This window comes from Echeneis naucrates, chromosome 1, assembly GCF_900963305.1.
Source record: "Echeneis naucrates chromosome 1, fEcheNa1.1, whole genome shotgun sequence".
In the NCBI taxonomy this organism is placed as follows: Eukaryota; Metazoa; Chordata; class Actinopteri; order Carangiformes; family Echeneidae; genus Echeneis; species Echeneis naucrates.
This window is the reverse complement of record NC_042511.1, coordinates 4,037,425-4,060,591: the sequence shown is the minus strand read 5'-3', so window position 1 is coordinate 4,060,591 and position 23,167 is coordinate 4,037,425. Positions and strand designations below refer to the sequence as shown.

Below are 23,167 nucleotides of genomic sequence, written 5' to 3'. Positions count from 1 at the left end.
GGGGCCGCTCTCACTCTGTCTATCTGGAGCGCACACGCACACGCACGGACGCGGGGGGGGGGGGCAGGAGCTGCCGCAAAGCCCCGTCCTGCGGGGCTTTAAACGCGGTGTTTGTTTCACGCTCCGGCTGTATCATCCAGCCGAGGAGCCGCCGCCGCCATCATGCTGTAGGAGCGGACACAACGGCCGCATCGTGCAACGGCTCCTCGATTAAACACTTAAAAAAACAGAAGGAGTTCTCAGTGCTTTTTAGTCCGCCCGAAGAAAGCAGCTCGCTGACGGGGTTCGGGGGAAGGGCGTCCCGGGGAGATGTGAGCGGACCGGCCCGGTGCCCGTCACTCGGTGGGGGTCTCTTCGATGCGGTCCGGACTTCGGCTCGGCGGCCGCGTTGATGCAGCGGCTCACGGCTGTCGGCTTCAAATCCACCACCGGATCCGGGAGGACGAGAGACACACACCGGCCTGACTCCAGAAAAAAAAAAAAATCTCCAGGTGAGTCCGGACCTGGATCGGCTCCGGTTTCTACACACGACGGGCTCGTGCACCCCCCCCCCCCTCCTCTTCCTCCTCCTCCTCGTTGCCTTGACGACTCGGTGAGACTGCGGTAGTTTTAACGGACAAAGCGGGACGGAGCGGGATGGAGCGGGGTTAGCTAATCCTGTGGTTGGTTTAAAAAAAAACAAAAAAACAACAACAACAACAAAAAAAAAAAACAAAAAACATTTCACCGAACTACCGAACCGAAACCGAACCGACACTTCTGCTGCATGAAGATGTGAAGATAGTCTCCGCCGAGCCGAGCCGAGCCGAGCCGGTACAGCCGGTCGGATGTCGCGGACGGAGCAGCGCCGTGTGTCGGGTTTGATTTAACGGCCATTTCGTCGTTTATCTCCTTCCAGCATGGGCGTAAATCGTGTGACTGCCATGTTATTGTCATGTCACAATTCATGTACAGTATGTCCAAATACTGTATGACCTCATAGCTTCTTCATTTTTTTTTTCCTTCTTCCTTACGACGGGCTTTTGAATTATTCACATTTTGTTTTTCCGACACGAGCTTCACTTTGTGCGACATTAAAAGGCTTTTTCCTGGTGCGAGCGGGGTGAGCTGTTTTATGGCACAAATTCATTGACCACAATTATGATGATCCAGGCACATTACACGGGATTATTACAGGGCAGTAAACCAGCAGACGCCGGGGACTCAAAGGGAAAGCAGCTCCTTAAAGGCCAAATATAATCATATTTATTCAATCTGAAAGGCAGCGGAAATAAAGTGTTGTGTTATATTGTGTTGTTGTAGCCCGTTCAGACACACACTCGACATGTCCAGGAACATCATTGATAGGTGAGGGACATGCCCTTAGGAGAAAAAGGTTTCCTTATTTCCCAGCTGAACTAATAACCAAATTCTGAGGTGAATTTTGCCAAACACTGATGCTTTGACCGTATTCCTAACGTGTTATTTTGGTATGGAGTTGCTGATTGATGCCTCACCCTTGTTAAGTGACCCATAACTGATAACATGTCACATGAGCCTTGTAATAATCTGGACCCTCAGTAGTTACTGTAATTACGGGCTTTAAAGGGATTGATGGTAGACAGTATTGGTGGTGGTTAAGACAGCCAAGTGTACCTACATCTCGGTTAATAGGTTTTGTAAAAAAAAAAAAAAAAAAGGGCAAGTAATGTTTTTGCCCAGTTAACTCACAGAATTTGTGAATTTCCTTCCAGTGTCTGTGTGAAGAATCGGCTTATTGAGTGAAGTGACAGCCGGCAGGTAGCTGCATTTGGAATGGCGGCTGTAGTCAACTATTCCCCACCTTGGTGGGTGAATCTACTGCACCGGTTACCCCACTTCAACATTGAATTCCAGCTGGTGAGCAGTGACTTCAGACCTGAGGACCCTGAGTACCAGAAGGTAAGACAAGTATGGGGGAATAATTACCTCCCACTCAGCATTCATCATCCCCCTTCATCATGCAGCATCACCTTATTATCCTACTTCCTACCCACACTGTAATTTCACAGCAGAGTGGCCAAGTAGTGACTGAGCCAATCCTGCAACTGCCAGAGTTGTTGGTTCCCTCTCTGCATCAATCAATGCTGTGTGTGTGTGTGTGTGAGAGAGAGAGACAGAGAAATGTCCTTGATCACGGCAATGACCCCTTACCTCTAAAAATCGATTAGATAAGTTATTCCCAACATGAGGTCAGGAGCCCAAACGGTTGCAACATAGATGAATGGCAGTATTAGTGAGAAAAAGCCTTTTATTTTTTAAGAATAAATGGTGTTTCCTTGCCATCTTAATTTTTTTTCCTTTTCATTATGAAATATACCACCTCTTTAGGACTCTCAAAGCTTATAAATTGAATCAGTTTCCAAGGGAACATCACTCCCTGGGTCAAGTATTCCCGGTTCAGACATGCAGGCTGGAGTGTACTGAGGTGCACTGAACAAGCACTACTTGCCTGGCACTCCAAAGGTCACAGAATAAAAAGTATGAGAACTAATGGATTACAGATAGATGAATAATAATCCATTATAAATAGATAATTAATAAAACAAAAATGGTGGTCCAGTCACCAAATATGAAGTTTTTCTGCATTAATATAATTATCAATCGAATATCTAATAAATAACAGCACTACACTGTTATTTGGAAAAAAATATATAATTTGAGAGCATAATATTTTGTCTATTGTGAATTTGTGATTGGAATTCATCACTATATTCAGAATCTTTACTGGATAAACAATTAATTAATTGAAAAATATAATCCGGGAGGGAAAACAATCATTAGCATAAGTTAAAAGCCAAAAATTAATTGCACCCTTGCTTTGATAAAACACTCTCGGCAGCGGCAGCGCTGCCTCGGAGAGCAGCTGCATCCAACAGGGGCTTCGGCCCAGTTTTGCTACATTTCATTAGAATGCGCAAACAAGGTGACTTCCAGTTCTCTGCAGCAAAAAACTATAGTCTTCAAAACCCACATGAAGCCAAGACACTTCAGCCCAGCATTTCGTGTGCTGCAGTCACCCCCTTGTCGTAGTTTGCCGACATGCAACGGGATCGGAGGGAGGGCGTGCAAGTTCAAGAGCTGAGCGTGGGAAGGCACCCACGGCCATGAACAAGGGATGGGAGATGAGAACCGGAGAGAGAGGCAGGAAAGAGGAGGAGGAGGAGAAGTGAGAAAGATAAAAAGAGACTGATTGGAGGCGAGAGGAGAAATCTCGATGAGCCATGGGAGGTGCTTCTAAATTGCCAAATAGCCACTTCCTGCGAGCTATTCAGTGTTTAACTAAGGGCCTTTGTGTGTGTGTGTGTCAGTGTGTGTGACCACTGGAATTTTAAGGACCCTCTTTTTAGACTAATTACATCCTGACATGTTTTAGCAGACGTTGCTGTTTCTATGTCACTGATCATCCTGCTGCATGATCATATGTTTGTTTGCACTTTTGTACGTACAGTTGTGCATAGCACATGAGCGATTTCTGTGTTCAGTTTCTGTGTCAGTGCGTATTTAGCACTTGGTGTTGTTTGTCGAGGTGAGGTCACAGATCTCCCCCAGGGGTTGTGTGTGTGTGTGAGTGAATATAGGGGTTCTATTCAGGGTGAAATCATTAATTCTGGTTAGATGGGGGGAGGGAGAGGGCCAGATAGAGGGTGAGAAGAACAAGAAGAAGGAGGCTGAATTGGGATGGGGGAGGGAGGGTGAGAGGGGAGGTGGGTGGGAAGGGGAGGGCTGTAGTCTGTTGTGAAAGAATGCTCTCTTTCTTTCTTTCTTTCTTTCACTCTTTCACTGAAGCTCGTCTTTAGATTGGCTCAGTGTATCTGTCTCAAAGGCTTTCATGCATCCACTCATCCAGCTGAGAAACACACAAACACACACACATACAAACAAGGTCCCACACAGTGCCCTTCAGTGCGCTAAGTCCGCCACTACACCACAACGTAACACACACACTCACACACTCTCTCTCACACAATGGAGAGAGATTCTTCTGTGTAGCGTTCTTTTTTTTCTGATGTGATCTGGCTCAGGTTCATTTGTATTCAGGTCTCAAGCTCTGAAACTTTCTTCTCACTCACTCACTTATTCACTCAATCCCTAAATCAGTCACTCACTTACTTTCTCCTCTTATGCAGTTTTTCTCTCAAACCAACAAACTGTTTAGTATTCATTCATGGGACCAGTGAGTCTCTGATGACTTTGACTTTATTTGGGATGCTGACTGTGTGGCTTTTTGCATGAAAACTATTTCTTTTTTCCTGAAAAGCTGAAATTGGAGCTCTTATCCTGGGGTTCTGTAAGGCATTGGAATAGCACGCATGTGTGCGTGTGTGTGTTCATCTGTTTGTATTACGGTAGAATCGCAGAGTCAGCTACCAGCCACAGTTTAACAGCTGCAGAACATTACAGAGGAGTCATGTGACCTGTAATAACACACATGTATTCCCAGCTGTGGAAAGTAAGTCAGTGATTGGTATTTTTGTTGTCTTATGCTAAAGTTTGCACAGCGGCAGACATTCTCTCATAGTACGTTGGAAAAGATCACCAAGGACCAAAGTTGCCACTCTCAATTCTTTCTGTGTGGATTCGAAATCAGATCTTGCTATTGGTGCTGTAGTTGCAGTTTGACCCTGTGGTGCAGGTGAAAATAAGCAGGATGAACTAGAGGTCAGTCAGCCCCTCCAGAGAAAAGATATGGGGATAGTAGGCTGGGCCAGACTACAGAGTAACGCAGGCAGGGAGAGTGCAAGGTCAACCCGCTGAACTGGAAGTGATTGATCCTGTCAGCTCAACCATACACACACACACACATTCACTGGCATGCACGTACACACACTTAAACAGACAGATTGAAAGTAGATCACTGTGCCTGGGTGTTTTAACATTTAGCCCCTCCTCCAGCCTGCAAGCTGATCTCCAAGAGCATAGATGCACACACACACACACACACACACACACACACACACACACACACACACACACACACACACACACAAATGCAGGCACAACAAAGCTCACCATGCTTATTAGTAGCTAATTGATCCACACTTAATCTGCTTTGATGGTTTGTCAGCCTGACTGTTAATCTAGCAGCCATCGTGCACAGTCGCAGGAGAGTGAGGTGGCTGCAGGGACCTGGTCCATGGTCAGATTAACAGTTTAACATTAACACCATATGTAAAGATGGGGTTTGCTTTATATGCCCACTAGTATTGAGATGATTGTTCGAGTAAACAAGTAGTTTACATGCCATTTTGATGATCAATTAATAACTTGTAATATTCATTATTTAAGATGTTAAGTTGTCATTGACATTTACTGCATTTCTTTGTTTTATATTATTGCATCCAGACAGTTTTGGGGTCATTTGAACCCCAGTTTTGGGGTTGAAATTATCTTCATTGTCATAATTTGTGGTTGCTGATGATTTTTGCTGACTATTTGCTATTTGCTTGACCTGGCCAAGTCCATATAACCAAAAGAAAGCAAAAAATCCTCATATTTGCTATCAAAATGGTTGCCATTAAATATATTATCCATCAGTTTTTTCCATCTTTAATAATAATTTAACCAGAAGTCATACTAAAAACTCTACACTCTCCTAGTCTCTTTTGCTTCCCTTGTTTCTTCCATATTATAATATCAGTACTATCCCATTGCCATTTCTTAGCATGATTTATAAGCGATGCCATGAAAATATCCATCATATTGTTGCCTTTCATTCTCATTCTGCAAAGCTTAATGTGTGTTACTCTATATGGTGTTAAGCCCTAATGGTGAATTAAAGTCACAAGAGATCAAACAGTGCATTAGAGGAGCAAAGTATGCCTTTACCTCAGCGCCTCATCTCTCGTGGCTAAGCTCACAGATAATAACAGAGGATAATACCAGACTAGGAATCTGTGGCGTTTATCTCCCCCTTCTCTCGGGTCAAGACCCCCTCCCCCCATCCTCTGTGGAAAAGTTGTTGTTCTCTGCCTCAGACGAAGCTGACCAAATGTTTGCCCAGAAGAAAGTAATAATTTAGTAATGACAGCCTTGTTCACACATAACTGACCAGAATGTGCTAGTTGAAGCTTAAGTTGTAAAAGTACAAAGCCACAATTAGTCATCATCATCAAAGAACTGTGATCATTTTCAGTGGATTAGAGTTCGGATAATTACTATCCTACCTGTGTGCTCAGAAAATAAGTGTATCAATGCTTTTAATAAGCACTGAGACCTCTGGGTTAGAGTTTAAAACTACTCTCTCGGTCTGAATGCCACAGCACACCACTGCAGCTCACATCCTGCCATGTATTGTAATGCATCCTATAGTGGCCCAGCCTAATGACCAACAATAGCCTTGCTGGATCTGCTGAAGCCCTCTAGAGTTTATGCATTACCTTTTGCTGGCCTGGTTATACATCCGTCACAGTTAATGCTGACCTTATTAGGCTGCATTGTTCTACAATAGACCACATATCAGCTGGCCTTATGTCAATAGTTATTTCTGTGATGTTTCTCAAATTCAGGAATTTCCCAGTAAAAACCCTACAACAGACTCAAAGCCACAGGGATCATAAGAATCTTTCAATTAAATAGTGAAACGCATTTTGCACTAACAGTCTAAATATCTTAATGGTTATTGCAGTGTTGTCATTGATCTCCACTTTGGTTCAGACTAAGATATATTTTACAGTTGTATTACAGATTGCCATGATGTTTTTTATAGACATCAGTATCCACTTCAGGAATAGTTATAATTCTCATGGTGCTCTTTTAACTTTACTTTTTTAACTCAATCATCTCACATCAACTAAATGCCAATATTAGCATGCTGACATTGTAAAACTAAGACTGTGAATATTAACATTGTATATTAACATTGTACATTAGTATGTTAGCATGCAGACACTGGTATTTATCTCAAAGAACCACTGTGCTTAAGTAATTTCTCACACTCTCACTATCATGGCTTTGAACTTCACAGCTTTTTTGGCTTTTGACCCATCAAAATGAGAGAATGAACAAATGTAGATATCTGCTGGTTGGGACTTGTTAGTTCAGTTTTTTGCCTTGTTTGTGTTAATATGTAAATGAGAACACCCCATTTTTAGGTTTAGAATGATTGTGCTTGACAATTAAGCTTTATTATGCCAACATCCCATTATATTTTAAGATACAAAAAAACATACATTTTAATTCGTGTTTGAAGATGGTTTCTATTATTACTCATAGACACTCATAAAATACATGTGCATATTTACAGTGGAGGTGCATAAATTGCTGCAGGGTGAGGAAACTGCTGGCTGGCAGAGAGGAAAAATTAGGTCAGTAGAAAAATCGGCTGTGTAGAAGTTTTGGAAGCCAGGAAGTCTGTGAGTATCTTGGAGGTGGAGTCAGACTGTGTTATCTTCCACAGAGGAGTCCCCTGTATTGTAACGTTGCTGTTTCTGAGCGAGCACAACTGTGGAAGGATTCCTTTGTCTTAAGTGATCTTGCAGGTGGAGGTTTGGTTTACCAGAAACATGCCTTTGTCTCTTCTTGGCCTGGCAGTAGAATGACTTCTCCAGACAACTCCAGAGGGGAAAGAAAAACCAACATTGCAGTGCGTGTGTGATTAAAAAAAGATTTCAGGCAAAATGCTGCAACAGTCCTCATCCCTGTCTTAGACCATTTTCCCTTTTTAAGTCACCTTCTTTCACATCTTCTTTCTGTTCTGTATTCCCAGTCTGTGTCTTTTGTTCCAAATTTACACCCCCCTACTTCTCTGTCTGTCTGCCCCCAACACCCCTTCCTCCTTTTACACTTCAAAGCTCTTAGAGAGTATGTGATCTGTGTGGTGGGTCTCGAATGCACATAGTTCCTCAACAGCACTGCTTCTGCTCATACAGTGGAGGTGTGCATGCTTGATGGTGTGTTTTTCATGGTAGATTTCCATGGTAGTCCAGCACTCACCCCGAATATGGACATGAGGATGGCAGGTCGTTTTTATTTTTGTGTTACATCAAAAAGCTGCACAACGAAGCACCAAGTGTGTCTGTGTGTATCTATCTACCCTGAAAAACTACATTATGTGGTCTTTCCATGTCTCTGGTTTCTGCTCATATCAGCTAATTTGCTTCCTGTGTCTTTAACACATTTCCTAAATTGTCCCTTTCTCTGTGATAACAGCTATCAAACATGACATCCTGGCAATCCCCAAGTTTGAACATCGAAGGAATGTAACACAACACAACAATTTGAAAATATGTTGTTGCCGCTGACTGGCTTTCTCTTTCTTTCTCTCCTCTCCATAGTCTATTTTGCTGATCGGTGCCGTGGCGCTGGTCTGTTTGGGTCTGGACCTCCTCTTTCTCCTCTTTTACTCTTTCTGGCTTTGCTGCCGGCGACGCAAGAATGATGAATCTTCACACTCCCATACGCACTCTCAGCAGCCTAGCGCCGACTGCTGCTGCACGGCTTGGTGTGTTATCATCGCCACCCTTGTCTGCAGGTGAGAGGTTATTCCCATAAGAATGATACCTTTATGCACTTAAATGTCATGAATGTTTGACATTGTTTAACCCCCCTTCACACATCTCCACAGTTATATTTTATTAAATGGGCTATTTGTAAGGTTTCTGTGATGCTGACCATGGAGAGCAGGTAGTGTGTGGTTGCCAGGAGCTTCATCCATTGTTGTTAACGATTCAATAGGTTATAATGTTCACTCTGAGTGCGCTACTACTTCAGGGACACTATAGTGACTCACTGCCATAGTGTGAGTTGCAACATAGCAAGAGCTACCTTCAGCGTTGCTTTCCACCATTGTAGACAGCTGTTAAAGCAAATGGCTATATAGCAATTGTGAAAATAGCTCCTTTAAGGATACTTGAGCCACCAAGAGTTCTTATAGTTGATCATTCTACAGTTTTAGAGAAATTGCCCCTGAGCCTTAAAAAGGGACTCTCATTTTTCTGTAGGGATTTACACTGGAGTGTTCCACTGATTAGCTGTTCAGCTGTATGGAGAGTGCCACTAAAATTTCACAGGACAGACACACAGCTATCCATCCTCACAGGCACTGTAAATGTGCTTCAGTTTATGCTTTCCCTCGGTTTAGGCTTATGCACATTAAAAACTTTCTGAAGGAAAACTGACTAATGAATGTAGATTACAACAGATTCATTAGTTCCTGTGAAGAATAACCTTGGACTTGCTTGATTGTGCTGATTCAACTTTATAGAAAGTCTAGAAATTTCCGACATGTATATCTAGCCTGCCCAACATGGTGTACACTGTTTTGCAGCTGTGGAATGAATCATTACACTTTTGATTCAGTATCTTCTGTGAGAAAGAAAGGGATAAATAAAGAGACATGGGGGGAATACATTCTGATTAAGCTCTTCAAAAGCAAATAGACTGTTGTTTCTCAATACTCTTTCTTTTCAAAGTTGACATTTTGTAGGTACAAGGCTTTCACTCAGCAAAAGCCATATGACTATTATGACTGGACATTGTACCAATCAAGCTCACTCAGTGTTTTGTAAGTCTGTGTGGTGAAGCTGGGAGCCAGCTAGGTTGTTGCACTGCTCTGTTTGTGTTTATCTGACTCTGAAGGCCGTGTGTACTTGTGGTCTTTAACCTAAATGACCCAGCAGGGGAGTAGAGTGTGTTTTGACCACAGATACTGAGCTGTGCGGACTTTGCTCTTCTTGGCACAAAAATTTGCATGCGGACACAGACGCTGTTCCTCTTTTGTTTTTTGTCTCATTACTTTTCTTCTTCCCCACTCCTGACTTTTTCTCCTGCTCTTACCCTTTTCTTCGTCTCTGTCGCCCCCCCCTTCCTTTTTTTTATTGTTTCTCTCTGTTCAGCCTGCTCCCTGGCCTAGAAAGGTTGCCATGGAGACAGAAGCGAATTTGATGCAGCGACTAGAAATGAATTATACAGTCAGGGTTGTGTTTGTATGTGTGTGAATGTGCATGTGTGTTTGCGTGACTCAGTGCTGAACAGTGTTTTTGAAGGCTTCAATATTTTATGATTAGCTATAATATTTCTTTTTGAATATTTGATATGGATCTGAGCATGCGCACACAGATTTCTGTGTAATTGTGTGTACTTTTGTGCGTGCGTCTGTGATTCTTTGTCCAAAATTTAATATGACATCATATCTTATTTTTGGCATCACACCAACTGCATGTGGATTTCCTCCATTTGTGTGCAGGTGCAGTGTGTTTAGATAGAAGCTGTATTTTCAATTAAGTTGTTTACTTTCTTTTCTCCATTTTTTTTCAAATTCCCATTGTCTTTGTTTTTCCATTGTTTGCCACAAATAACTTATCTTAACATATCACATTAGGCAATCTTCTCACATTTTATTTGGCAGAATGACTCATATTGATCATTAAACAAAGGTTAGGGAGTTATTTTATTTATTTATAACACTGGGATAATCCAGTGCCAATACACTAACCTTTATTTACACACTCCTTTTTCCCAAAATTTTATATACCAAATCATCACACTCATTCCAATTCAGCAGTGCATTGTATCATTATATTGACACAGAAACCCTATATAAAGGTATAACTCTTAAGAATCCCATCCTTGTTGTTGATGGTGTGTATTTTGAATATAAAAGCATCATGCGTATCGATTATTAAATGGCTGACACTCAATTTTCAAATGAATGTCATTATGTGTACAAGTACAGATTGGATTAGTGTCCTAAAAATAATCACTAGTTGCCACCCTTCTCTTATGTTGCTTCATACCGCACAAAACAACTCCCTATGTTTAGCAGTGAGCAGTGGAACTAGGTCTCTGCATGCATTCTCACTTTGTGTAGCCTGGTTGCACTACAATGAGATAAAATTTTGAATTCTGATGAATCAGTATGGTTTGGACTTGAACTCATCATGAACCCATTTTTCGCTGAATGCAACGTTTATCTCTGACAAGTGCATTTCAGTTTGGTCATTTAGGTGCAGCAAAGTTTTATGATGTCAGTAAATTTCAGATGAAAATGGACAGAAGCAGAGACTAAGGATCTGTTCTGTCTCTCTGAGCTAACATCATTCAGAACAGGTTGCGGTTTCTCAAATGAATGATCGATTGCTAATGTCTCTGCGATAAACTGCCTCTGTGTGCTGTCATTTATTTGATTTGTGAACTTGTTCCTTGCTGCCGCTCCTTGTTTATGTCTAATATCATACGCTTTTGGCTAATAAAGTCACAAAATACTCTGCTTGGGGAAGTGGGTACAAGACAAATGTGACAAGACATGTAGAGTAGAGGATATAGAAGAGCAAGGATGAAAGGAAAAGGAGAGAGAAAAGAGTGGGAGAGGGAATGGGTGGTTGAAACGAAGAAGAAGATGAGTACACAGGAGTGGAGAAGATGTTTTCCTATTGAAACTGTGATGGCACAGAGGATAGAGTCAAATGGTGGGAGGCAAGGATGGGTGGGGAAATTGATAAATACAAAAGAAGATATTCACATCCACAAAGCACATTAAAATGTCATCATGACTGCCCGTCCTTATTCTGTTTTGCATCACAGTGCATGTTTACACACACAAACACACACACGGGGCTACTAATGGATCTAATGGGTTAGAATGAATTGCCTTAACAATGGCCATAAATTTCCCTGTACAATTCTGTTAGTGTGGTGTTGCTGTGCAGACAGACATGAACACAATACAGTCATGCACACACATGCACACATGCAATACATAAAGAGAAATGCGGGGGCTATTAAAGCACAACAGAGTTATTGGGAAAATAAAACCATAGTGTGGTGGGGTAAGTGGGGAAAAAAGGTTTAATTTGAGTGCAAAAAAGATTTCTGCAGTGTTGGGGAGGTGGGCAGATGGGAGGTTACCATGCAGCATGAACATAGTGAACACAGGAGCGCTGGGTTTGGAAGAAAGGAAGTTGGAGCCAGGAACCTAAGATATTGAACCGTGTGCTATGTGTGAATGTTGGTGCAGAGCTGCAGAAGGCCCATGTTATGTGCGGTCTGGTGACCCGATTATTGTGTAGACTCATCGTATGTGTGTGTGTGGTGGGAATCACTCCTGGTAGTCCTGTGCTTGCTCGGGGCCCAACAGTGACACCAAAGCAAATAACCAAGAGCTCAGTGTTGCCTGTTGCTGGTTAGCAAAGGAACTGCACTTAGGTTGTTTTTGATGCACTTTAGTTGCCTCTCTGACTGTGAACACCCATATTTACGAATTCAGAGCCATCTGATGGTTGAATTAGTCATTGTGTTAACACTTGGCACTTCTTGTTTTCTGCCTCCCAGCGCTGGCATCGCTGTAGGATTCTACGGAAACGGGGAGTCGAGCGATGGAGCCAGCCGATTGGCATACTCCCTCCGTCATGCCAACCGCACCGTATCTGGGGTGGAGAAACTGGTCAGACATATATTCTGATTTGATTTTCTTTTGAAAATTCATTAAAATTGCCTAACAAACCAATGAAAAAAAAATGACTAACGCCAGTTGTTATTTTTGGCTGTTGTCTGAATCCAGGTGTCTGACAGTGCCCTAGCCTTAAACCAGACAGTAGAGGAGAGCCTGGTCCAGTTGGAGACAGCCTTCCAAGAGCAGACAGACTACATGTCCATTGTCCAAAAGCTGCAGGGCCAGCTGGACGAACTGGTCAGGCTGATGGTGGATGTCCCCTTCTGGTCCAATACTGACATTTCACTGGAGGATTTGGCCCGCAAGACTGAGGCCTTTGACTTTTACAGGTCTGTTCTAACAAGTTTTGATATACGTTTGATTTATTTTTGCAATATTTGCTGTATCAAACTGAAAACTGTTTTGACAATCTCCCTTAAAAAAAAATCTGAAAGTTAAAATTAAAATTGTCTGCCTGCCATGGCTTCAATCCTGAAATAAATCCTGGTGAATTTAACTAATGGGAAATCTTTTTATTTGTGTCAAATGGGTAAATTTACTGATTTTTTTTATATTTACAGGTGGTTGGGGTACCTGGGCCTGCTGCTGTTTGATGTACTCATTTGTCTTCTGGTGCTGTTTGGCTTGATACGCAACTCTAGAGGCACCCTTATCGGGTATGTTACTTCACATGCAACCCCAAATGTTTCTCCCACTTGAGGGCTAAAATGCAGTCGTATGTTGGTGAGTCAAATCCTGGCTTTAAAAATATATTTGTTTTGTCCTTCAGAGTTTGTCTACTTGGGGTTCTGACTCTTATAATCAGCTGGGGGTCTCTCGGCCTGGAGCTGGCTATTGCAGTTGTAAGTGTAACCATGGCAACACCATCTGGTTCTGCAATGATGTAATCTCTGCCCATTGCTCGAGCTCAAAGAGGGTGGGTACTGTAGCCTGATGTGTCATGTGTGCTTACCCTCTTACAGTCAGCCAGCGACTTCTGCGTTTCTCCTGATACCTACATCACCAGGGTAACCAAGGAAAACGCTGTCATCGACCAAGGTATGCAGAGAGGAAAATACAAAGCCGCTAAACTGGTTGCAACCTTTTTTTTTTCTGCTATTAAGCTATGGGGCAAAAAAATCTTAAAAAGTAAGTCAGTTGTATCTTGACCCCTGGAAATGAAGGGGCCACCACTAAAGGCAAATTGTGTTTTCATTGTGTTCTCAGTTGATCAACGGTTAAGTGATGTAGAGAGGAATAGCAGGAGACTGGTCATTCGATGATGCCACAGAAATGCTCTGGGTTGACAAATAAGCAGAAACACTTGGAATAGACTCCCATTTCCACACTGACAGTTGAATCTCACCCTGACATGTTGCTTCTATTTTAAGAAAGAAGTGTGTGTGTGAGTGTATCCGAGGGGATTGTTTCTGATTGAAACCCTGGTATCTAAAAACTCTTTCTCTCTGCTGACTGCAATGCATCAGCAATCCTGCACAATCCCCACTATCTCTTCCTCCTGCCTTTCCCAGATGTAAAAAAAGTGCTCTTTATTATATTCAGTATTCACTTTGGGTCATTTATCTGATTTGTTCTCCCTCTTCATCCTTTTACATCCCTCTTTGCTTCTCAATTGGTCAATTTTCCTCCTCTAACTCCCTTACTTTCCTCTTTGCACTCATCTAATGACTTCTATTGTCTGTAAGTTATTTCCGCTCTGTCTGCCTGCTGTAGAGCACAGATGTTCCTCCATAACACACATAAAAACACAAACATACGAACACAGTTATGCATCTGAGTGGTCTTGCTATCATGCTTCAAGAGAAAATCACCGATTGTCTTTTCATTAAACTGTAGCCTTTAAATGTATGTATTGTTATATTCCCAGATATCCTGCAGTATTACCTGAGGTGCAGCTCTGGCCAAATTAACCCCTTCCAGCAGGTAACTTCAGTGTCCTCTGTCATTTTGGAGTTATTGTTCTTTTGGTCAAATAACTCACTTCCCAGTAAAATGTAAAATACATCTCTTTGGGTCCCTTTCTTCAGGTGCAACATCACGATATAATACTAAAAACGTACACTTGTTTGTGTGTCTCTCTGTGTTTTTGTAGAGGCTGTCAGGGAGTCACAAAGCATTGGTGGAGATGCAGGATGATGTGGCAGAGCTACTGAGATCAGCAACACGTGATTATGCCAACACCAAGGTACATGCACTTGTGTGTGCAATGATCTGTAGATCTTTACTTTCATGCATGAGCGGATTTGCGCTAGTGGGAGCGTGATGAAAGTGGCATTTACAAAAGTGTCAGCACACGTGTTTATCTGGTGCGTGCATGTGTGTGTGTGGATGTACATGAGGGCGGATATCTTCGTTTGAGCGTGGATATGTAACCTTTGCTCTGCGCTTGCAGGGGAGTCTCGAGCAAATCCAGTCTGTGCTGAATTCCACGGAGGTGGGCCTTCATCAGCTGACGGCTCTGGTTGACTGTCGCAGCCTCCACATGGTGAGTCACTTTGTTTGTTGTGTTAGGAGGTGAGAGAAGTCCTCAAATCCCAGATTGTTCTGAACAACTCTCTTTTCTTGTCTACTCTTGTCTTCTCTTCTCCTCACCTCTCCTCTGTAGGACTACGTTCAGGCACTAACAGGCCTATGTTATGACGGAGTTGAGGGGCTTATCTACCTGGTTCTCTTCTCCTTTGTCACTGCTCTGATGTTTTCCTCCATTGTGTGCAGTGTGCCACATACCTGGCCCAGCAAGAGGTAACACACACGGGCACACATGCACACACACACACACTCACATACACTCACACGCACACACACAGACACAAAAGCTGCAAACAAGCATTTACACCCCTTGTTTGGCCTTGCTAGTTAATCTGCACACTAACAGCTAACATGTTACTAGTTGTAACTTCTTAATTGTTTTACTTAATCCAGTTGATGAACAAGAAATGGGAAAGACTCATAAAGAATTGATGCCCATGCATGTCATTCTAAAAGTGTATTGCCTCCTGAGCCGTTGTATCCTTCTGTACGTCCTTCTGCTTGTCTTTGCATCTATCAAGTTTCATTGTTATTTTACTGTTTGTCATCACCACTGCCAGTCTGGCTGATTGTTTGTTTCTATGTTTGTACATCTTTCTCAGTTGTTTTCTCCGCTGTGAACTCGGAGCACCACTGTTGTGTTAGATTTTGTATCACTACGGTTTTTTGTTTGCTTTTCTTTTTTTTTTTTTATGCCCCACTTCCTCCTTCTGTTCCTTCCCTTCCTCCTCTCTCCCTGTCCTGATTTGGAAATGCTTTGGGCTTCAGCGAATGATAATGGACACTGAGGAAACTTGATGACCCTATGGTCCTGTGAATGGCCCTTTCAAACAGCCATTCAAAGTAATTTAGTGGTACAATCAGTGAAAAGAGCTCTAGACTGTACATCATAATATACGTGATGGTTTTTACTCTGGCGAATGATTTGAATTATGAATCATGGCTGTGCCGTGATAGTATTGTTTTGTGCTCGTTGGTGGGTGTGAATTAACAGGAGCTACTGTATGGCCCCGATTGGATATTATGAGGAAAAATCCATAACGTTCCTAAGCTAAGCAAAAGTAATTGCTCAAATGATTGTGCTGCAACTGCTGAGTCTTTTTTGATGGGCTGCACAGTTTGACTTTGTTGAAAGGCTGAAACTTCTCCATCTGGTGGCAAATCTGGGTAGTAACATCCCCTTCACCTCTTTGCCTCTGATTACACAGAGCCCTGCTAAAATATTCTTTATACAGCTCCCACCCTCTTTGAAACATTTCCAGCCTGATGGGAATTTTGCTAGTATGTGGACAGTTAGTATACACTGCCATAAAAACAGCAAAGAAGTTCCACCTATGCACGTATATCAGTATTTTGTGATTGATCAGATATTGTTGAACCCAGTACAATTCTGCAGCCAACTTCCAAATCAGCACATATCTTATTTGATGCCTGTTTCTGTTACGTTGCTGGCCGTTTCACATTTTTGACCATTTTATGTCTGAAAATGGTTTGCCCAAACCAGCCATATTATCTCCTTTTTTCCTGACGTTTTTGCTTTAATTTCTATGTAGCACTCAGATGCATGAATTTTATAATAAAAATGGATTTCTGACATTTGACAATGTTTGGACAATTTTAACTGGATAGTAAATACCAGGAATCCTCAATGGAGGATGACTGCATGAAGAGAATGCATGATTCTGCGTACTGAGAGAATATCGAAAAGTCTACTTTCTTCAAACAGTTTAATATTATGTAACCAGACAGATTTCCACTTTGCGCTTTGTAGTAGTATCTGACACCCTACTGTACTTGTTTTGGACCTGTATTGTAGATGAATGCTACCCGTGATGCTTTTCTTCTTGTTAGCTGCTTTGGGGCTGAAAGCATGGTTTAACCAGTTTTTTGTATTAGGGGACTCCTCATAGTTCAAGAACGCCTTCCCCTCTCCTGACCTCCTCTTCAACCACTTGTTTACACTCTGTTGTCTCTCTCGGATCTCCTTCCCCTTTACCTCTTCCCCTCCTATCCATCATGCCCTCTCGTGCCCTGCCCTTACCCTGAATTGAAGGACGGATGAGGAAGACGGAGAGGACGAGTCGGGCGCCTCACGGGGCGGGGTGCACGATAACCTGTACCGCGTTCACATGCCCAGTCTCTACAGTTGTGGCTCCAGCTACGGTAGCGAAGCTAGCCTGCCAGCTACAGCCCACACTGTCAGCAATGCCCCCGTCACTGAATACATGTGAGTTTAGCACCCATCGCTAGCTAGAGCCAGCAGGATCAATACACTGCCTGCCATAGGTAGCTGATGCTTGAGCCCTTGTGATCCAGACGAGCACCTTAGCCACGCTCACTGCCTGTAGTAGGATAAGTTAAATAGGTAGTTTTTAACTATGTATGGCTCGCATGTCCTTGGAGACACACTGTCAGCAATATTTGTTACTGAATGAGTTACAACCCTTCACCAGCTTCCCCTTTAAAGCTGATAGAAAAGTAGATGCTTGCTGTATCAGTCAGCCTGCCTGTTTCAGTCCACCTGACTTAAGAAAGCCAATTCAGATTTGCACTGGCCTAAGCACAATTTAATAATGTCACTCTACTTGCTATGTGTTAAAGTTTGGCACAGGACTGTAACTGCTTGCTCTGAATACACCAACAACAACAACCAAAAAAAAAAAGAAAAAACACAAGTGAAGCGCAAAACAAATGCATCTTTAGTCTGCCACTGCTTGCTTCTCTTTCAGCAAACCGTGGACAAAATGGCTTTTGCTGCAAAGGGAAAAAATATAGCTTTAAAAATAAGAAAATTAATAACAAAATAGTTTAATGGCCTTTATCCTTAAAGTCATGTGTTATATTGAGTGTATTGTCCATTAAAGGATCACGTCTTTCATGTTTTGGGGCATTAACAAAACCTGTGGATGTTAAAGAATACTGATAAGTATTTCAAAACATATGACAAGATTGTAGAGACTGCAGGTTTTTCCTTTTGTCCTTTGGCATGTTGTGGAGAAAGAGTCAGCTGCCAAAGTACCAGGTTCATGTAATCCAAGGAAATCAGTTTAGTGTTTTATATGTAATGATATATATAGACATATAATCAATGTGTGCTGACTTTTGTGTGTCTATAGGAAGCCAACTAAGCTACTGTTTTCTGTGTTAGAACTTTATACTAACAAGATGAATCACATTTTTTATCTACCCAAAGTTTTTACATATGTGACTGTAGACATCAGCAATCAGTTGTACTTTCATTTATAAAATACCAAAGATAAAAGCAACAAGCTCTAATTTGGCTTACAATAAATTGTGCTTACAAAGAGACATTTAAGTCCAATTAGTAAAAAAAAAATAAATAAATAACTTATTAGCAGCATATTACTGAGCCTGTTTCACATTGTGAGGTGAAATGTTTTCAAAAAAATGTTCACTGTGTTGGGCTGTGGCAGAGGTGTTTGACACCTAGCTTTATGGTATCACGCTTAAGTCCCTGACTTGTAATTATTAGTGAGGCCATTTGTTCAGAGGGCCATTAAGATGTAATCATGAGCAGACCACAAGTGAACAGCTCAACAACTGAGCACCAGTGGCAGGGTGACCACATGCAGTAACCTCTTATTCTATAATGCAGGAGCCAGAACGCAAACTTTCAGAACCCTCGGTGTGAGAACACCCCCCTGATTGGCAGGGAGTCCCCTCCACCCTCTGTAAGTGCACACTTTCTAGAACACACTCTCCCTTTCCTATCTTCCAATACCCACAGTGCTCCTGGGAAATACTCCAAAGTGTAGAACCCACAGAGATGGCATTTTGTAATTTCTTTGTAATGAAGGCAGCATGGTGTTTATAAATGTACTTCTATCTTATTCATGCCGTCAACTGCATACTAGTGTGGATATTGGAAGGTAGTCCCCTATCCCCACACCACTGCAAGTGTCCTCTGTGCTAAATCTAGAACGTGATGATGGATCGCCCTCATGAAGGTCATTTTGGCAGCCTGGGATTACCTGGAAGTTTTAAAAGAAGCCAGCTGATAGTTGGAGCTGCACTTGGATCGAAAGAGAAGCTTGACTCTTTAGCTGAGTGTAATTGTTGGGCCAGTCCAATACACGGTGGTAGTTCTCTGTTTCTGATGTAAAAAGTCTGGTTGGGTTAACTGGGGTTGTGAGTGAAGCGTGAGTCACTGACGAGGACTTGCAGACCATAAATCAGCTGATTTATTTCGGTCTGGTCGAGAGGTCCACAGTGGGCAGGGGTTCCATGGTGTAATGGTTAGCACTCTGGACTCTGAATCCAGCGATCCGAGTTCAAATCTCGGTGGAACCTAGTTTTGATGCCAGTCCAACAACATGTTTTGTAAATCCCCCCACTGAGGAACTAATAAAGGATTATCTTATCTTTATCTGTAATATCTAGTACTGTTAGATATTACATTTTTCCTTCAATACAGAAAAACAATGCCAGGCTTGCAGGTATCTGGATTGCACCCTGTTCTTTATTGGCGATGCCGCTGAGCCTGTAGCCGTGGATGTTCCATTCAACTGCACACATTTGGGACTACAATACCATGGACTTACAAATTTTTATAAAAATATGTGGCATTATTTATATCTTTTGCACACCTTTAAGGATTCATGTCTTGCTCCATGCCACCTGGTCATAACCTGCAGTGAAGCTGAAAACCTGTCAGTTCAACAGTTCAGCCCATGAGTAAACTCAAGCCCAAACCTCTAAATTTCCCGCTCCCCTTCCCTCCCCCCGCTCCCACAGTGTGTCTATGTGTGCATTCTCTGGTCGGGGTTATGTGTGTCCTCTGTTTCTGTGCTCCCTCACCCTTCACCATTTGACAGTCACAGGAGCACATGTTTCCCACCTCCACCGTTGAACTGTAGCAGCCATCCAAATGGCCATGATCCATCAGTCGTAGGCAGGGCTGTCGGCCGGGCCGCCGTCCTCTGCAGACCTGCTCTCCTGTTGTCTGCAGTGACGTGGAAACCACAGACCTCCAACTGTAACTAGCTATCCGCTCACAAGAAACCACTAACTCATACCAGGCTAACCTACTACATCAGAACTAGAGCACTAACTACAAACCACTGACAAAAATAAACCACACCTGCTAATTCTCAGTAACATCATCCAGACGTAATCAGTTGTTTTACAATGAATGACTGTTGTAATCAAACACCCCCGGCTGTCCAAATGACTGGTCAAAGTACTTCAGCAGAACCTGTGTGTTCGTGTTTGCTTCACGTTATCTATCTATCTTTCTGTCTGTCATCTTTCATTAACATAATTTAACTGTAAGATCATTGCTGCGGTTTTTTTTTGTCCTTCTGTCTAAATAATGGTTGACTGTAATTTGTCCATGTTTCTCCTCCTTCTTATCTTTGTTCCCTTTTTTTCTGTATCTCTCTCTTTCCTGTTCTTGTTCAAATTCTCCTTTTGGTCATGTCCTTCCCCCACATTTGTGTCTCTCTTTCCTCTGTCCCCCAACCCATCACTCTTTTTTCCCCTCACTGTCCTCCCATCACTTCAGTACACCTCCAGTATGAGAGCCAAGTACCTGGCCACCAACCGACCAGACCAGAACCGACGCTCCGTTCCCAACGACCAACTTGACCCAGCTAGCCGGCCTCATCCCGCTGCCCGACCACAGTCCTCAGTCCACTAGATACCAGAGCCGGATCAGTCCACCCTGCCTGAATCCAGTTCTTACAGCCAACAGCAACATCCAGCAGAGCGCTCATCAGAGCTCAACAAGAGCTGAGCACTTCAAGCACCAACAGAACTCCTCAACCAAGCACCTCAGTAAAGGACTGCACTTTGAAGGTCAACGTCTACCCCTCACCAACAACTATCCAGAAACCAGTCGAAGCCCATCCGAAGAGATCACAACTCCTGCTCCTCCTCTTCCCCATCTGCTCGTTCAACCACTGCTGTGGTGGACCAATCCACATACCCACAACGGACAGCTACTAAAGCCTCGGCTCCATTTCCACCAGTTCCTTCTTCTCTCCAAATATCTCTGCCTCCTTCACTGGGATCTGCACACTGCCCTCCAGTGGAGACAGCCACACCACTCTCACCACTCAACCCCGCTCAACCAGATCGCACACTCACAGACAAGCACAGACATGCACACACACACACACACACACACACACATATACACACGTTGTACAGAGCTGTAAATAGTAAACATGTGCTTTTTTCTGATTTCATGAAAAGTCGACTGTTGAATCATTACTGGTAATGTGGTGTGATGCGTGTTTATCATGGAAATTTTTGCTGTATCTCTTTGACACATACACACAAACCAACACACACACACATGTATAAACAAATAGGCAGATAGCCTAACACCCATCTGTATAAACAATAAGCCAGTGAATCAGAAAGCCATGTTTAGATAGAAACTCGAGCGCCACATCCGCATTCTCTCTTTAGCTTAACATAATCGTTTAACGAAGACTTGAATCATGAACTCGGGAAGTGTGTCCACATCTCTCTCTGTACTCGTGTGCATCCAGTACACGCGTCAGTCAATGCATTTTGAAAAACGAGCCAGTTGTCTGGTGGTGGAATAACCGCTTTGAAGCCTTTGGGAAAAGGAGAAAGAGACAAGTGACAAAAAAGGCTCAACCTGTGCCAAAAAACTATAATATAACAATAAGGGATGCCTGATTCTGTCTTCTACTGCCTCCAAATGTATGACATGTGGAAAGAACCTATGTGGAACATTTTCCCTGTGGCTGTACAAAAAAAAAAAAAAAAAAGGGGGACAGGAAAGACTTTTGAAAGAACAGATAGTGGTGACTACACAATTGCCAGGTGCTATGTAAGCCAGTAAAGGCCCCAGAAGATCAGCACTGAGAAGGGACGGAAAATGTTTTGTTACTTTTATGAATTCTTTCCTTTTTTTTTTTTTTTCATTCAGGGATGTGAACAGGAATATAAAAGGCAGTCAAAAAAAAAAAAAACAACAGCTTTCCATTATTACTGAATGGAGAAAAAAAAGTCCCTGTTAAATAATGTTACATCAGTGTTTCACAACAAAAGGACAGTGGGTGTTTGTTTTTTTTTATGCTGACATTTGGGATGTAATACTGTGACCAACTGTAGTGTTCTGTTTCTTCTCCTCTACTGTGCTTTTCGTTTTGTTGTGACCTGTTGACCTTGGATCGACCTTCAGCCACCAGTAGTGAATCTTATTTTCTTTCTTACCCACAAGCACAAATTCTCTTCAAGGGGACTTTGCTAGATGGAGAAGTAAAACACACTGCCTGAAACACTGCCAGTGGTTTTCCCTCCCACTCTAAAACTGTGTACAGTGTATAAAAACTGTAGTTGTGAACCTGTGTGTGCGACATCACTGCAGTGTGATTGGCTATCGCTCTATCTCAGTGTTACTGTGTGTGCAGTACAGTGATAAGTGTGTCTGACTGGCTGCAAGCAAGGGCCAGCTTCTTTAGCCATTCAAGTCATTTTTACACAAACGCTGCACATGCCCTCATGCACACAGACACACACACACACACTGTACAGACACATGCATACATGTTCAATACACATCGCAGAGTCATAAAAAAAAAAAAATTCCATCTTGCCCTACTTTTTGTCCTGTTTACATTCACATGTAGAGCTTTAGTCGCTGCACGCGCTCCCACAGCTATGACATCACAATGATAACCATTTGCATTATGGGTGATGTAGTAGGAAGTAGCTGGATTTCAAAGAAGCCAGGAATCTTGTAGTTAGTTGAGTGAGCAGAGTGCGTTCAAACACCTTTCAACCACCGTTCCTGTACAGCATTTTAATATTTTATTATTAATCAATGACCACTTCTCGTATTAGCGAGACAATCTTACATGTGTGATTTTACTAGAAAGAAAATGTCCATGTTATGGTAACAATGCTACCTATGGTCTAGTACTTTACAGTGTTTTTTTTTTGGTTGTTGTTGTTTTGGGTTTGCTTTTTTTTTGTTTGTTTGTTTTTTTTTGCACCATTGATGCAAACAATGTCAAGATCTGTGGGACTAGTCACTGATTAATGGCCTTTCATAATGTTTTTAAACTCTTACAACACTCTTCATATCACGTTTTTTTAATTTTCTCTGTCTTGTAAAAATCAAAGTTTAAAGATAAAACAATAGCTAGCTGTTTTGTAGGAGAATAAAAGGCAAGAGCAGCGTTTTTCCTCTCTTATTAATGGTGAATGACTCTCTGTCTTGCAATGTTT

General features: G+C 42.4%; 1 protein-coding gene and 1 non-coding gene across 4 annotated transcripts; both read left to right on the top strand.

Annotated features, from left to right (window-relative positions):
* Positions 1–103: 103 nt before the first annotated feature.
* On the top strand, positions 104–21,715 carry LOC115040641 (protein tweety homolog 3-like). 3 transcript variants are annotated; one of them, XM_029497515.1, is made up of 15 exons: positions 104–491; positions 1,734–1,920; positions 8,295–8,491; positions 12,289–12,400; positions 12,518–12,738; positions 12,970–13,065; positions 13,179–13,251; positions 13,372–13,447; positions 14,277–14,332; positions 14,502–14,594; positions 14,802–14,894; positions 15,015–15,151; positions 16,992–17,165; positions 18,555–18,630; positions 20,463–21,715. In XM_029497515.1, exons 2-15 carry the CDS (start codon positions 1,795–1,797, stop codon positions 20,595–20,597), a joined length of 1,665 nt encoding a protein of 554 aa, XP_029353375.1. In that variant the 5' UTR covers positions 104–491; positions 1,734–1,794; the 3' UTR covers positions 20,598–21,715. The 3 variants fall into 3 exon arrangements, with proteins under 3 accessions (XP_029353375.1, XP_029353394.1, XP_029353384.1); XM_029497534.1 differs by lacking the exon at positions 16,992–17,165; XM_029497524.1 differs by lacking the exon at positions 104–491 and having other exon boundaries at positions 1,731–1,920.
* trnaq-cug (transfer RNA glutamine (anticodon CUG)) lies at positions 19,178–19,249 on the top strand. Its single transcript has one exon. It is a non-coding gene; the product is annotated as a tRNA-Gln (tRNA).
* Positions 21,716–23,167: the final 1,452 nt, after the last annotated feature.